The sequence below is a fragment of the Lonchura striata genome, chromosome 6, assembly GCF_050655825.1.
Source record: "Lonchura striata isolate lonStrDom1 chromosome 6, ASM5065582v1, whole genome shotgun sequence".
Taxonomy (NCBI): domain Eukaryota; kingdom Metazoa; phylum Chordata; class Aves; order Passeriformes; family Estrildidae; genus Lonchura; species Lonchura striata.
This window is the reverse complement of record NC_140708.1, coordinates 35,660,243-35,676,604: the sequence shown is the minus strand read 5'-3', so window position 1 is coordinate 35,676,604 and position 16,362 is coordinate 35,660,243. Positions and strand designations below refer to the sequence as shown.

Below are 16,362 nucleotides of genomic sequence, written 5' to 3'. Positions count from 1 at the left end.
GCACAGGCATCCCCTGCCTGTGAGGCTGCTGGAGCTGCTTGTGCTGTTCCTGCTGGCACCCAGCACTGCAGGTTGTACCCTGGGACCGGGTTATGCAGTAGAGGAGAGCTGGGAGAGAGAGTTATTCTGGAATACACACTGCTTCCAACCTCCTCTGCATCCTGCTGGAATGGAAGGACCTGCCTCGACGCTGTGCCTGAGGACTTGCTACATAAAACACTCCAAAGTGCTGGGTATTGCTGAAAATCCACCTGAGCTGGGGCAGCCCCCTCTCTCCAGGAGCTGCAGGTGCTCTCGTGGGACTGTGGGACAAGAGTGGTCAACCAGTGTCAGCAAGTGTGCCCTGCCCATCATCCCAGAATATCCAGGCTTCCAGGATGTCAAGGTTTGCATGCCAAAACTCTCTTTGCAATATATGGTGACTGCTACCTATTCTTCTGCTGGATGAATAGTTCCCTTATATTCTGGGAATCTGATGTTTGATATGATAATAAAGTCTGAGCTGTGGTTGGGTGTAGAAAAACTTGACTTGAAAGGCTTTTATTCTGCTACATTTTAAAAGCTGATTATTATTTTTAGGTTGATTTTGGTTTTTAAACCATTTTTTAAAGTTTGAGTTAGGAAGACTGCTTTGGTCAGGTTTAAGTGTCCAATTACCTAACTTCTTCCAGAAGTACAACCACTCTAGGCAGGGACATCAGATTTGCTGGGTCCTCTCCAGAATGAAGTGTGATGGAATAGTGGGAGATCAAAAACTTGATTGCTTTTCAGTTTACATGGCATGTCCAACCCACTATTTCTCATTTGAGCTCAATGTTGCTCATTCATTACGAGCAGGCAGCGTGCCAGGGCTGCTGATGGAGTGCCCCACTGAGACATTGCTGGGCTCTCAAACCAGATTTGTGGCTGGACCCTTAACGAGGATCTAGACTTAATTAGAGATTGTCAAAAACTGCATGAGTGATGGCTTTTTTTTTCTTTTTTTTTATATACCAAAGGCATTGTCAGGCGTAATAAATGATTGCAAAATGTTCCCTGACCCTGCTGTGGCTGTCATCTACATACAGTATAGTCTTTCTTTTTATTGATTAGAAACAGTAATATCACATAAACCAGTTCTCCTCTCAAGCCAAACTGCTGAGGTTTTCAGAGAAAAAGGCCATGGTCTGGCCTAACTTGCTGTACAGAAACCAGCTGTTGCTCCTGGTAGCTTGAGACAGGTCTGGGTGCCTTGGAGTACCTGTGAGAAAGGTGGAAATGGCAGAGCAGGGACTTTGAAAACCCAGAGGACATTAAACTGTGGAAAGGCAACCTTTTACATGCTGAGTTTCTGCCAAAATTTTATCTGCCAGTCAATAAAAGGACTTATCACATGGATGTTCCCCTGAAATCAACCTAAAGACGCCCAAGTGTGTCAATGGGGGCTAGGCCAGGTCTTTCTTTGCAATTTAAATAATTTGAGTATTGCTTTGGCTGGTTAGAAAGGAGAGAGGCATCCTGCAATGGGACAAGAGGAGAAAAAAATATGCATATTGATTATGATAATAATAATAATAAACTTCATAGTTTTAAGATGTAGAAATATATTGAATGCGAAAATTGCAATTCTTGTAAAAATACACTGAGTTCAGCAGTTGCCTGGGATTAAAGAAGGGGTGGGGGGGGGAATGAATCTCTTAGAAGTAGGATTAAGTTTTGCCTTGGGAAACAGCAGCTACAAACTAATGGGATTTGGAAAAAAATGAACCTAAAGTTCTGTTAATACAGACAAGTGAGAATTTTTTTTGAAAAGTTAGATTTTCAAAGGACAACACAAACACAAAGTCTCTGGACTTCTGTTCCAGAGAGGGATTGGTACTAAATTACTTGGTCTTCAGGAAATTTGGATTAAGAATCTCAAATATTGTCCAACAGCTGTTCATTCTATGGAACCTTATAGCTTAGATCCTATTTCTATTTTAGCCAACATATTTTAATTCGGATTTACTTCTTCCTTCTGCCCCCAACCCTGCCACTCCCTCCCCCTCTATTGAAAACAGTTATCAAAAAGTTATTTGGGAAATCCTGCCTTCAACCAAATGTTCCAGGACCTGGCAAGAGGGAAGAACTCCTCAGCCCAACTCAGTAAGTTCCCAAGGAGGGGCTCGTTCGCCCATCGCCTGGGGAGCTCCTCAGGAGGCTGCCTGAAAGGCCAAACAAAGGAGAAAGCCTTCCAGGACAAACCCCTGCAGGAGTATTTCGAGGAGAGGCTGGTGGAGCTGGGCAGCTGTGAGAGCAAGAGGAGCAGCAGGAGAGCCAAGGGCTTGGCAGAGAAGAACCAGAGCCCCTCGCCGGCGCCGGGGGTGGGCACGGAGGGAGAGCAGCCCTGCAGCCCAGCAAAACAGCCCAGCAGGGCAGGGATGGAGGGCAAGGCTCAAAAGGAAACCCAGAACGTCCTGAAGCTCTACACTGGTGACTTCTTGGACCTGTTGACAGCTCCCATCGCTGCTCCTCTAGAAGCGTTCGTGCAGAAGAAGTGATACTGGAGCTGCTTGCAGATTTTCGTGCAGCCCTGGAAGAGCTGTTCCTGTTCTTCACCACTCTGATTTTAATTTAGCTCGGTCCCCTCTGATGCAGAAAGATGCTTGTTTTGGGATTGTTCTTGATTAACATTGCATATATTTGTTTTCAATTATTTCCCGGAAAGAATCAGCATGACTGAGCCATAGGTGCAGCTTATAGCAGTGTTCTAAATACATGCATGTGTTACTAGAATACCTAAGTTGCCTTCAAAAAAAGTGATTCGTGTCAGAGGAATAGCTTGTTTCCTGCTGTGCAGTTTGTGTTAATTAATCTGAGGAAAGGCTGTTGTATTCTGCCTTTTTATTTTGCTTGTTTTAAGCCCCTTGCTTTTATCATGTCACTGTGGCCCAACTAATTCATGTTCTTACTGTGGCTTATTTGGGACACAGATGGAAATAGCTGATGAGAAATTACTGTTTTTCAGTCATTGCTATGTAATCACGAGGTGGATCACTGCAAGTCTGATGCATGAAGAAGCAAACACAGACATAAGCTCTGCTTTTAAATATGATCAGCCATTATGGTTTTATTTGCAGACTCAAAACTCCTCTATTCAGAAACCACCACAAGGGCTAAGAGGAGAAAATGCTGGATTTAAGTTAGAATGATGGAATTAAGTATGAAAGAAGGCTCCTTCCCTCTTTCCTTCTGTAAATACAAGAACCACATAGGGAATTCCTAATGTAATCCGAACTTCAAATTGTTTATTGTATTTTAATGTTTATCGTGGTCATGTAAGTATAAAATGTCAGCTGCAGCTGAATCTTTTTACTATGGGAAATGTCAATGTTTAATTCCACAGTGAATACCAGACCCAAAATGAAGCAATGACTTTAAGCTTCCAGAAAGATCTATTACTGCCTGTGGTATCATCAGCAATAAATTCCTCATTATAGTTGTGGTTTGAATTGATGTTTCTCCCTTTGCTTTCAGACTTGTTTTAATGGGAGTTAACAAGTAAACCATGCCCCTGGCTATACCAAACCCCTTCCAGTCTGACTCCTTCCCATCTCAATTCCCTCCTTGTTCCTCTCTTTCTTCAGCCCTGCTGAAACTTGCCCCAGGGTGTGTCTTGTCCCTTCTGCAGGTCACATTTTCCCTCTTCCCAACACCTACTTGCAGAAATATTTCTTCTGCATTGCCTCCTCAGCTCTTGGCCTGGTGTTTGTGTTTTTCAGACTTTGAAGATACGAGGAAAGGGGAGGGCAGATTAAGGAACTTCTCACATCCCTCTGCCAAGAGTTTTCCCCCCAAAAAAGGGAAAGGAAACATGTAAGACTCATTCCACATCTTTTCCCCCATTCTGGGATCAAGATAATCTAAGGGAAGGGAGATAGGCTACTGAGAGCTCTCAGTCCTTTGTGTGTGGGAGAAAACACTAAATATTTAGACCAAATGAATTTTTCTGAAATCCCAATTGCCTTCCTGCTGCAAATGGAGGGGGCAGCCAATGAGGTGAGATTTTTCCCTGCATGAAAATATTTTTATTTTTATTTTTAAAGATTTAAATGGAAGCTGAAACACTTAATATATTAGCAGATGCCACTGAAGGGATGCATCTGGTTTTCATTGTGAGTTTGCCAGAGGTTAGTTTCTCCTCTAGGAGTGGATGCACAATAATAACATGGTATTATGTGAGGGCATAATAATAACAGTGCATGAGGGGAAAGGAACAGTATTAATGGGACACAGGCAACCTTAATTCTTTCATTTCTTAAACATGTGGCTTTGCACACTTGAATGTGTCCTTTTGAAGTTTGGTTTTGCAAGTAATTTCCGATCCATACGCTTTTCAGAAAAGGGAAACTGCCTGCCTTTTTGCTCCTGATATTTTAATGATTGTCACACTGCAATAACCCCAGATTAGCCGGTCTGGAGCATCCTGAGCCTCTCTGCAGACCTCTGCCATTTAAATTAACAGAGGTATTGGAGACTTGCACTGTTAGGGTGTGACTGACACTTGCTGACAGCAAAGGAAAACAAAGCTTCCTTAAGAAAAAAATTAGCAGCAATAAACTGTAATTAAAAATAAACCAGAAAACCAGGTATTTTCTTCTCTGAAAGAGTGGTGAGGCATTGCAATGGGTTGGCTAGGGAGGGTGGTGGAGTCCCTGAAAATGTTCCAGAAATTAATTAATGCTCTGGTTTAGTGGACAAGGTGGTGCTTGGTCCAACGTTTGATCTGATGATCTTGGAAATATTTTCCAACCTTAATGATTCTATGGTTCTGTGATTTACCCAAGCATCTGTAAATGGGCTATTCAAGCTGCTCAGCCTCTGGGCAGTTCCTCTCCTCCACTCAAGACAATTCAGAGCATCAGCTTTTAACAGGCCATATTTAAATTTTATTTTTTACTTTTACTGAATACCAAATGTGAAACACAATTTCGAAACCCCAAAAAATAGACTCTGACTTGGCAGAAACTTGTAATGTTTCCTCCCCTAGAAGGACCCCATAGACCTGAAATTTCACAGTCAGGCCCATTTATGGTATTTTTCATCTGTAAAGCACCCTGAGGAATTAAAAAAGTTGATGTGCCTTTTAAATTGGATTTCCTTCAAAATAGTGTCATGACTTTCCTCTGAGAAGCTGCACATCTCATGTCAGAGATAGTGGAAAAGTCTAAGAAGACTAAATCTCCCTGGAGGGAACATATCTAGATGTTGCTGCACAGAAAAGACATGAAGTTACAGAGAGAAAAAAAAAAAAACAAACCAAAAAAAAACCCCAACATAACAAAACACCAAGAGCTGTTAAGAGAGTAAATCAAATTTCATCTCACAGCCTCTCAGATTGGTAAAACCTTGTGAAAAAATGGCTTGGGTTTGTTTGGAAAGTGATAATATGCATGACCTGAATTGATGTAGTCTATTACCTTGGGTTTTACTGAGTTTAGCTTTTGGATGTAGCTGCTTCTTTCATGCAGATAATCTGTTTTCTCAATGTTCTTCCATGAAACTTGATGCAGACACTGCTTGCCATTAGTAGTCTCATAAAAATATTCTTTATGCCTCCTTGAACAGTTCTCCTTTCTCCTGTTAAAGGAAAAGCAGTGCATCATCTCTTTCCTGCTGGTGATTTGGCAGCCACCCTTTATCTCTGTTTTAGACATTCTTGTGTAGAAAACTGCTCAGCACTCTTGGTTGGTTGTTGCTTTCCTCCTTGAATATATTCTCTGTGTCTTGCTGGAGCTTAGGCTAAGCAGAGCCTCATAAATCAGGCAGTGCTCTCTTCACTTAAAGCAGAGCTGATGCCTTCTGCCTTCGTGTCCCTGCTGGGATTTTGTCACCTTCTCCCCAAACTTGCCCCCCAGGCTGCAAAAATTGGGTTGAATGCTGGTGCAGAGGGAGGCTGGGGAGGTGAGGGTGGGAGCAGGGGAGGGAAGGAGATCTCAACAAGCTGAAGAGAACCAGAACCTGCACAAAGTGAGGTGAAACCTCAGGCAGGTTTGTGGGACAGAGAGCACAAAGGACACGAAGCCACAAAGGCATCCGGGAGGAAATGGGCTGCACTCCACTCCCACTGCAACCAGCTTCAGCATCCAAAGGACCCGAGGAATCTATGTTTGATTAGGTGTCTCATTAAAGAAAACATATAGTTTCCATGTATTTAAATTAAGGAATTTATTAAAAAAAAAAAAAAAGCCAAAAACCCCAATCAAAACAGTGGTTTGATCTAAATACAGCAGCACTGTGACATTACTAGGACATTATGTACGAAGAATCCAAGCAGCCATAGAACACAGAAGCCTTTATCTTCAGTAACAATCTCAAAATGAAACTAGCTTCATCAAACAATGTTAAAGATCTCCCTGGAAAGAGAAACAAAACCAAACAGACCCTCCCCACCCCTCCCCTTTGGCTATTAGAATGACTTTTTTTTGTACAATATCAACAGCCACTAGCTCTTCTAATTGAGAACACTTGCTTTAATTTATTACAAAAATGATCTGTTGACTCAGTTATGAAAGACAACTTTTAACATTGCTTTAGAAGTGTCTGCTCCTCTTATAGACTACAGTATTAGAAGTGCTTAAAAACATTTACTCCTGGATATGCTCTTGAAATTCAATCAGAAGGATATTCTGTGTGTGTTTATATACCAAATATGATTTTTAATTTTTAAAGCAGGTGAAAAGACTAACCCTAATATGAAACTGCAATTTTACAATTTAATTATTAGTCAGATATGGGCAACCACATGATAGTTCATGAAATCTTTAGGTCTATCTACATTGCTCAGAAACACAAAATAAAGTTTTTACAGCTTTCAGCTTCAAAAGGCTAAAATGTTCAGTCTTTTAGAAGAGTGTCCAGTGTTTAAAAGAAATGCAATTAAGGGAGACCGCATTCAATACACATGAAACAACTCGTTTGAGCTTGCTAATTAACATATCTAACAGCTGCATGTGGGGTGATGAGAAAGGAAAACACATTTGCCATCCAGCCACTACCTGAGATATTTCTTCTCTGGGAGTGAATCTTCTCTACAGGACCACTCCAGACATCCTGGAGTTCCCCACTGGAGCCCACTGACCCCAGACACGTTTCCTCTTTTGCTTCCAGACCCAGTCTGCCACAGATCCACATTTGGGATTTCACACAGCACCTCACTCGATTGGTGCCTCAGGAATCCTCTGAAGGCTTGGCCAAAAAAGTTCAACCAATGAATGTTGTTTTGTTCCCTTCCTCTTAACTATTTGTCTCCATTCTAAAATCAGAGGAAGTGTGTTCATGTGAGTGCCACAATTACTGGCCATCTCTTCGGAAAGAAATTAATGCTTAAAACATTTGCACTGTCATCTTTTTGTCTGCTGGAGATGTCTTACAGAAGTGCAGTTTGTTCTGTTTCAGTATCTCTAAGGAGCTAAGACAAACCAATAATAAAAAGAGTCCTAATTTAGGAGAGTTGTCTCACTAGTCATGTAAATAAAGAGCAGCTATACTAAGCCTATTTCATTTAAATAATAATATGAAGAGTTGATACTGATCTGGTTTATGCACAGACTCCAAAGTGCTTTCCATTGACAGACAGAGAGCATCCCTCCATGTTTGGGAATGGGAAAACAAAATTGCACAGAGGTTTGCCCAGGGCAGTGAAGAAAAACACAGTCAGAAGAGGAATACAAACCATATCTCCTGGCTCCAGTACATAAAGCAAGGAGAATACATATGTGCCAGCAGTAATATTCATGTTAATGAATAGGCAGCAATCTGTTTAAAATTGCTTCTTTCATAAAGCCCATTTGTCATTACACCAGCTTAGCTGATCCAACTGCAGCAGATTGTATTTGTATTATCACAGAGACATTTGGGGGAGGTCAGCCCATAATACTGTAGCATATTGTTGGCTTTCACCTTCTTTGATGAAATTTTTTATTTTCCCTAAAGGAAACCATTTAAAAATTCTCTGAACCAATTTCTTTATCTTTTTGGTTTTTGCATTTAAGAAAGACAATTATTACCAGCCAGCACTCCAATATTATTTGACATAAAAGGAAGTGTGTCCTGCCCAGCACAAAGAAGATATGTTTTAAACTGATGCAGACTTTCTTTTAAGTTTAGCGTGAGGGTGTTAGTAATTATTCTCCTTAATCTAAATATTTAGTATTATTTTAAGTTAAAAGTCTTATTTATGAAAGGCTGCAGATAAATAACTCTAGAATCTCCTGATTTCCATGGAGCCACTGAGCAGACTGATTCTTCCAAAATTCACTGCCAAACGAACCTCCCTGCAGCCTGAGACCATCCTTGGGCAGAAGAGCCTTTAATTATGGACTTCCAGAGCTCCTGCAGGCTTCCACATGATGGAAGATGATCCACATGCCAGGAGACAGAAAGGATGTTCTTCCAAAGAAAAATCCAGTCTTTCCAAAGATTGTATGGGAAATGCCTGATGAATGCTCTCCTCTGCAGTGAGTAACTTCAGTGAATATGACAAATATTAACTGAACAGAACAACGATCAACTAATCGTGGAGCAGGGGTGAAAACACCAACATCTTGGTGACAATGGAGCCAATTCCTGTTCCAGGGATGTCAGTGAGGAGCAGCAGCTGTGCTGTGGGGTTGTGCATTTATTGCTCTTCCAGAAAAGCCTGTGCAGGGAGCTGCTGGCTGAGGCTGGGATGCACAGACCTGGCTGAGGGATTCCTACTTGCCTCATCCAGCTGTCCTCTGTACCCTCAGAGGGACAACATTGGCCATGGGCCAGACCCAGGTCACTGAAGAAACTCTGACCAGCACATGATGACCCCAGGGAAGAACAGCAGTGTGGTACCAGCTGCGCCCTTGCTGGAGAGTCACACCTCATGGGACTTCACACACTGTCCTCCAGAGCTCACAGCTCCTGTGCCTTCCTCACCCTGCCTGTGCTTCTACCACTATGAGGGTTCATTTCCTGTTGGCTTTTCCAGTTGAGGCATGGCCGCTGAAAAAGATCAACTGGATCTGAACTGTCAGCAAAGAATTGAAGCTGGATCCTGAGTTTGGGTGAATGACCTTAAGAATCGGTGTCTCCAAATCTGGTGCTTTACTGGGTCAGGCAAGTTTGATTCCTACTGCTGATGGCACTCAGCCATAGTTTCTGGGGTGACTGCAAATTGAGGTGGTACCAAGCTGTGTTTATGGAGAGCTGTTTTGTCCCTGAGCTGGCAGGAACCAGGAGTCCCTAATCAGCAGGGCCAGGTGAACACTCCAATATTGAATTCTGCAGCTCCCTAACACACAGTTTGATCTGCACTACCTGCTTGGTTTGATTATCTTCACACCTTTCCCCACTTCACAAGCAGGTTTTTGTTCAGAAACAACATCTGAGTCATGGCCATTCTTGTGAAAAACCTCTTTTTAGATAATCCAGGTCAAGAGTGCACATCTAAGAGTTTGTTATTTTTTTTTCCTTCATTATTCATTTGTTTAAAAAAGCCTCATATCCAACAGTGGGGAAAAATGCTACAAGACTCAAGTGAACCTTGAGACACTGTAGAAAATGAATAGCAAACACCTGACTCATGAGAGTCTGTCAACTAATTAGTGTTCATCAGACTCCTCAACAAAGATTTAAAAATAAAAGTCATGCTTGCATAATTCAAGATCAGATTGGAAACGATTTCTGATTCTTAAAAAGAGCTAAGTTTGCTCATCTATTTAAAACAAGCAGCCAGATATGAGCATATGCATTCTTTGGAAAGAATTTGGATGGTAACTGAAGAGGAGATAAAGAAAATTAATCAGTCTGGAAAGCTATTACAGAACTACTCCTTTCTACTCCTTTGTTACGTGCAAATCCACCTCAAAATTCACCTGGAATCAAAATACTAAAAATCTCATTGCAAATGCTCTTCAAGGCTGTTTGAAGAAACTGTACATTTTCTTCCATAGCTCCCAGTGGTTTTTAAATTTGACTCCGTGGAGCCAATGGCCAAATGCCTGTGGAAGCCTGGCTATGCAGGGCACTGCCTTGACAAGGCTTCAACTCTGAGTTCTGGGCCCAAATTGCACCTGGTCACACAATGGAAATGCAAGAACTGTGCTCCTACTCCAGCTTTGAGTGCAAGCTAAGCTGAAAAAATTTTTAAAAAAAGAATCCCAACAAAAGTAAGAAGCGATAAAAAATAAATCCTGCAGGTTTTGTTGTTGCAGGCAAACTGTGTCAAGCAGATCCCTAGAATTGATCATTAGCACTTTTCATAGATTTTAAGCCTTCCAGGGCTGGGTGCTGAAAAGTTCTGCTGCCCCAGTGTGGTAATACTGTTTGTAGGACTGAGACACTCAAGGGATGAAATCTCTCTCCTGGTGGTGTTTTGTGTCTCTCCCCTTACTCTCTCACTGCTCCACGGAGGTGGGATTCAGAGGGGCTCCATCCCAGGCTTGATGCCTTCAGGTGCCCACAGGCATCCTTCTTCCATGCCATGAGAATTCAGGATATCCAGCCCTAGCATAACATCCTGCAGGTATCCAGGGAGAATGAATGCTCTCACCCTTCCAGGACTTTGCATTGTCCCTAAGCCCCCACTGCCAGAATCCTAGAGCTGCTGGGTGAGGACTGTCCTGGCTGAAAGGAGAGCAGGACAAGGCACAAACACTGTCATTCACTGCTCTGCCTAAAATGCCATCCACCACAGGTTAAGGCTGGCAGCATCTGAAAGATGTAAGACCAGCTATAATCAACATTTGCAATTTGTTCACCAGCTTTCAGTAAGGGATTTGCTCATACTGGGAGATAGTGAAGAATGAAAATTTTAGTCTTCACATGTCAAATTAGCAACATCTCTAAAATCCTGCATCTTCTGTAAGATCTGCAATGCCACCATCTGCCATGGGAGAATGGCTGAAGCCTCATCTCCCGGTCTTGACTTTTCTCTGTCAGCTGCTCTGTGCAAGTCCCTGTTCTGTCTCTCTGTCTCACAACTTCAAGCTGCTTTACTATGTCATTCCTGTGTGTTTCTCACTCAGGGATTTGCCACTATTAACCTTCATCCTTTTCCCCCCTCAGCACTGGCCTCACAGAACACACACATGGCAGTCTAATGAATTTTGGCTATTAACACTCCCACTGGAACGTCACTTCCTTGGACCCAGTAGCTCCACTACTGGTTAACAGGATTTTTTTTTAGACACATCAAGGTGGCTTTCAGATGCACCTGATGACCCAAAGGTTTAAAAAAAATCAGTATAGTCTAGCCAACATTGTAAAGACTATGGGGAAGCACCACACTCTACAGAACACTTTGGGCTGCAGTTTGTGGGCACAAAGGTTTTCCAATCCCTGTGGAAGGGAAGTAACCATATTTTTTGGTCTGGTGTTCTTAACAATAAGAGTGAAATACTTGAGAAGAGCCTGATTCTGATGCCTGAGGCACTGCTACTGATCCTGAATGATCCTGTTCATCCTAGTGGGGACAGAGTTTTTGTCGTTGGTTAAAGGATCCTGGACAAAGAATGATGGAGCTGGAGGTGATATTATTATTAATGCCAATATTATTTCATACTGGCATTTTATCAGTTGAGGATCTGACTGAGGGGATGTGTCAGAGGGTGCTTGCATGACACATGGAAGTATTTTAAGTGTGGGCACAGCCTGTAGGTTCTGCCACTGCCCAAAAGCAGCTCAGATCTCTGAGCCTCCATGGCTCAGCTCTACAAAGCTGTCACCAATCTCATGGTTGGCACAAACCAGACTGCTGAACTTCCCTCCTGCTGCCTCTTTGTTATGGGCAGCTGTGGAAAGACCCTGGGCTCTTGACTGCAGCATGGAGAACACTTTGAGTTTTGCTCTCATTTCAGCAGGTGCAGGTTTGAAGTCCTAGAAAAAGAAATGGATATTTGCTTTCCTGGTCACCTCTCCCTCAGCTTTGTTCTGCCTGTTGCTAGAAACAGCACAAACACTCGTGAAGGAAAAGAGCTTAAAACAGGGCTCCCTTTCTAGCTAAAAAGCCTTTGATGGAACAACAACATAAGTGCAAATCTCAGCTGTGCTGGTCCCAAGACATCACAAACCATCAGCATAGCAAGTAGCATTTTTGAATGCATCAAAATCTTGTCTTTTAGCATTTAATGCGAGACATTACAAACTAATGAAGAGGAGAAATGTATGCAGTGTTGCTGTAAACCAAATATACAGATGTAAAATAATTAAGAATAAACTGTTCCATAAAAATGCATGTCAATAAACCCCCGTCTGATAAAGTGATTTGTGAAGAATTTTCTAGAATTGCTAAAAAGAATGATTTCTCGTTTGAGGCTCTGGAAGTCTTGAGTCACATTTTGTTTCTTTTAAAAAAATGTCTTAAAACACATGGCTTTACAGCTGCTGCTTGGAAAATATACACCTCCAAAGTCTGACTTTCATTTAAATACAAATGTACAAAATGTAAACTGAGACAATAGAGAAATTTACAAAACTTTTCTTTAAAAATAATAAAGACAAAATTCAGTTCTAGTATGATGCTATTTAAATACGTGCAAGTAGTCATGTTCATTGAATTTCTATTGCAATGTTCTAAAGAGACAAATTTGATTCACACAGTCTTGAGTGCCACCTCCAAAAACAGACCTGAGTGGAAATTTCTTCTTAAAATGTGAGGCTCCACTGGAAGGAATGGATAGAAAAATCTCCATTTTGGGAGATCCAGATTTTCTTTTTTTCACTCAACGGTGGAGGCTCTCTCATCCACAGAAGCTCCAGAGATTATAGTGGAAGGATGCAACATGTTGTTTCATAGGACTGAGCTGGAACTAGCTGCTTCCAGTGGAGTTTGAACTTACGTGATTTGAATTTATGTGATGATTTAAATTGGCCTTTGAATTTGGAGAACTCTTTGAATTGTTCTGATGCTGTAGGAAGAGGAAGAAAATGACAATTAGATTTCCATAATATGCTATGGTTTTAGTTTTAATCCAACATTGTTCATTTTATGGTACAGGCTGGACTGCAAGACTCTTGCTCGAAGATCTTCAGATGCAAAATATTCTTCATTTTCCTACCTGTAGTCTCCCTAAGTCAGCAGAACCATGGCAGTTCTTTTGGAATGAAGCAAAGAAGGCTCACTTGAGCTCCAGGAGCCAAATCAATTCACTGCAAAATGTCAGCATCTGCTAAATCTGACTTGTACAGAGGGTACCTGCCAATCCAATGCTCAGGTATGGCTTTAACCCTACAGAAATAGGCCAGTCTAAGAATGTTACTGATATTTGCAAGTGGTGCCGTGGTGCCTCATGAAAGCTGCACCTCATGGTTGATCCAGGTTGCTCTCTTCTTTATTATCTTGTTTTTTTGCCACAACTACCTCCCTCAAAATATGCCTTTTCCTTTTTTCTTTTTTTTTTTTTAACACATAAACAAAGGATTTTCACAAGGAACTTCTTAAATCCATAGGACAGTTTCAAAAGGCATTTCATCATACCACTGAAAAACAGGCTGGGTAAGAAGTTTTCAACTGCTGGAAACACAACTCACAAGTAACACTGGAACTGCTGGTGGCAAAAAAATCACACAAGGTAGATGAAAAACCTGGGATATGGAGGCAAATGTGAGAGCCAGCCCTCTCTAAGATGCACTGCCCTTCTCCTAGCAGAAATATCACCAGAACAGGGCTGTGAAAACAGGCATCTACAGGAGTTTCCTGGTCTTACTCATAAAAGATCTCACCTGTCGCTTAAATATTCTCTGCAGCAATCCTTTCTTGGGTGGCTCTGGGGGGTAGCTTTTGTTTAGGTCTGGTGAAATAGTACCATTTGGTCCAAATACATTCAGCTCTTTGAAGCACTCTGTTTCTATCATCTAGTGGAACATAGTGAGAGAGAGAGAAAAAAGAAAATGGGATTATTCATCTGTACTAAAAAAAATCCAGTAGTGCTAGGTTCTTCAAAGTCAGCAGTGTGTGAGGAGAGCTAACAGCTGGATTCCTGCTGGTGTCTGTAGAGGGCAAATAGAGTGTATGAAAGCCAGAGGCTGAGCCTGCTCTGCGTGTTTGCACATCAGACTTGTCAGAAGCTGCCCCACAAGACTTTCTGTTCTTTCCTTTAGCATTGTAGAGAATATCAGGCAAAGACTGGCACACTTACAAAAACCCAGTTATTAGCACCTTCTGCCCAAGTGGATCTGCTGTTTGATGCAGAGCTGGATTCTGAAATCCACTGTTGGTTGTGGTTTGATACCAAACAGAAACAAAGACCAAGAGATGGAAATGCTGGAGGAGTTCAGGGTCCAGAGTTAACTGACTGCAGACACTGGGTGAGAGCAGGGGCACCAGTGGAGGATCCTTCCCTTAGGGATTTCCAGCTGAACCACAGCTGAGGGCTGTCGAAACACCTCTGTAGAAATCCAGGAGGAGGAAGTACATACAGCAGGATCCTTGCCAATTTACACAAATACACACAGCCAACAGATACAGTCACCTGAACCTGACATCTGTGGTACATTACAGATCTTGAAAGAGGCCATTTGTAACTCATGAAAGCATTAGAGTCTGGCAAGTTGTCCAGTAGCTATATATTACTGGAACATAGAGGTCCTCTTAAATTGTCTGTGTTACGGGGTTTATTGCAGTAACTTTGCTATGATATATCCTTACCTCATTTTGCCATGGAATAGACACTGATCCTGTGGAAAACTTGGAATAGAAATCGTCATCTGTTTGGTCCAGGTTAACTCCTTTCACTGTGGAGAACTGCTCAATGTCTAACACATCCTTGCAGTACACTGCTCTGGGCTATGTCAGCAGAGAAAAAAAAGAGAAATGACAAGAAGAAAAATATTTCTGAGTCGGACCATGTGCTTTCATTCACAGATTCAGTCAAGTGAGAATGTCTAACAAGTGTGTGTTTGCATCCTCCTTCTCCAGACTTGCTCTGCCTGCATGTTTATTATCAAAGGCTGACTTCACTTTAAGCACATTAAGCTTCCTATTCTGAAGTCCTCAAAGCATCAGTCAAAGTGGGTTTTAGTCATCCATGTGCCATCTGGTTTAGAGGTGAGAGGAAAAGGACAGAAAGAGGCAGAAAAGAAAAATGGAATTCTTCAGTAGTCTTTTAATTTAGAGAGGGAAGAACAGAAAACCGGAATGTTTACGAGTGGCACACTGGAGAGTGCTCTGAAAAGATGCCTCAGATAGAAGTGCCCTCCTGCCCAGATAGCTGTGGAGTTTGCAGCTTGGAAGTTTAAAGGAATGTATCCTAATTGCTAAAAAAAACGGAGTAGGTTTGGCATTTTTCCATTGTTTTTATTAATAGCTCAGCCACTGGAAGCTGCCCAGAATTACCTCTATTAACTCTTTTAACTTGGCTGTATTTCTTCAAAGGAACAAATAGCTTTGCCTTTTTGAACTATTCAGTTTTCTGGGATGACAGAGACAAAACCCTTTGCAGCAACGGAACTTTCAGCTCGCACTCCAGCAGCAGCCCCAGGGAGCAGAAAGAGTCACCAGTGGTTGCCTATCACAGGCAGCCCAGAGATCTCCCATCACCAGCACAGCCACCCTTTGGTGTGCAGGGATAATTTTGGGTGGCCTGTGGGACCAGCCTGACCTGCTGAACCCCAGCCCGTGTGGAATCCTGCTGTGTGTCCGTGCTACCAGGACTGCCCAGCCAGGGGTCCAACAGTGCAGCACTTCATTTATCTGGATCTGGGCACTGTGACCAAACCAATTGACCTAATTCCTGACAGAAGTCCTGTTTGCTGAAGGCTGTATGCCTCTGCATTCCTGACAGCTGCAATCCACAACATTTTTGTGGAGATGGAGTAACGTAGAAGAGGATGGAGAGACATTCTGCCATTGGCTATATAGCTTTGGGTGATTCAGATGACTTCAGTAAAGACTGGGAGATCTATGGATGAAGTGCCAAATAAATTAAATTAGGGGCAAGTCTTGAGCTCTCAATAAATAGCCATAAAAATTTATGTGCCTTTGCTTTGCAAGTATGTCTCTAAGAGATGCCTTCTAGGCCTTATGTGCCACAGTTTTTATGCAGTCTGGCGGATCCCAAATTTGACCCCAGAATTTTATAATTTTCTACATCAGAAAGAAATAGTAGCTTGTCTCTTATTTCTTCCCACTAAAGCAGGTCGTAACACCACAGGCTAATTGGCAGGAATAACTAGGCTGCATAGTAAAATGTAAAGCAAAACCAGAGCAACTAAAGTAAACTTTTGTAGCGCTCAAACCACTTTGGTTTGGTTGAGCCTGCAGCAACGGGAATGGGAGCTGCCAAGATGTTACTTTCTTTAATATGTTAAAATGGCAGTGTTTACTCAGAACCATATGGGGACTTTATGGATAGAAGCTCCAGCCAGAAAGAGAGC

At 42.1% G+C, this 16,362-nt stretch overlaps 2 protein-coding genes across 4 annotated transcripts in view; one reads left to right on the top strand and one right to left on the bottom strand.

Moving 5' to 3' along the window:
- The first annotated feature begins 32 nt into the window (after window positions 1-32).
- On the top strand, window positions 33-2,634 carry LOC146767084 (uncharacterized). Its single transcript, XM_085582911.1, has 2 exons — window positions 33-385; window positions 2,040-2,634. The coding sequence occupies exons 1-2, from the start codon at window positions 170-172 to the stop codon at window positions 2,517-2,519; spliced, it is 696 nt and encodes a 231-aa protein (XP_085439037.1). The 5' UTR covers window positions 33-169; the 3' UTR covers window positions 2,520-2,634.
- Window positions 2,635-12,074: 9,440 nt separating this feature from the next.
- The window catches only part of GRK5 (G protein-coupled receptor kinase 5), a 147,389-nt gene continuing 143,101 nt past the window's right edge, over window positions 12,075-16,362 (bottom strand). For all 3 annotated transcript variants that reach the window (XM_021529270.4, XM_085582910.1, XM_031505298.3), the window contains 3 exons: window positions 14,636-14,773; window positions 13,711-13,842; window positions 12,075-12,896 (listed from right to left, as the gene is read on the bottom strand). In XM_021529270.4, the coding sequence (XP_021384945.1) occupies window positions 12,798-12,896; window positions 13,711-13,842; window positions 14,636-14,773 (369 nt within the window). In that variant the 3' untranslated portion in view covers window positions 12,075-12,797. The remainder of the gene's footprint in view (window positions 12,897-13,710; window positions 13,843-14,635; window positions 14,774-16,362) is intronic.

What these genes read in the sequence shown, in the direction of transcription:
- LOC146767084 (XM_085582911.1), top strand. Translation starts at nt 170, where the DNA reads ATGGAAGGACCTGCCTCGACGCTGTGCCTGAGGACTTGCTACATAAAA. An exon ending in CAGGCTTCCAGGATGTCAAG is followed by an intron (nt 386 to 2,039) that starts GTTTGCATGCCA and finishes TATTGAAAACAG; the next exon opens with TTATCAAAAAGTTATTTGGG.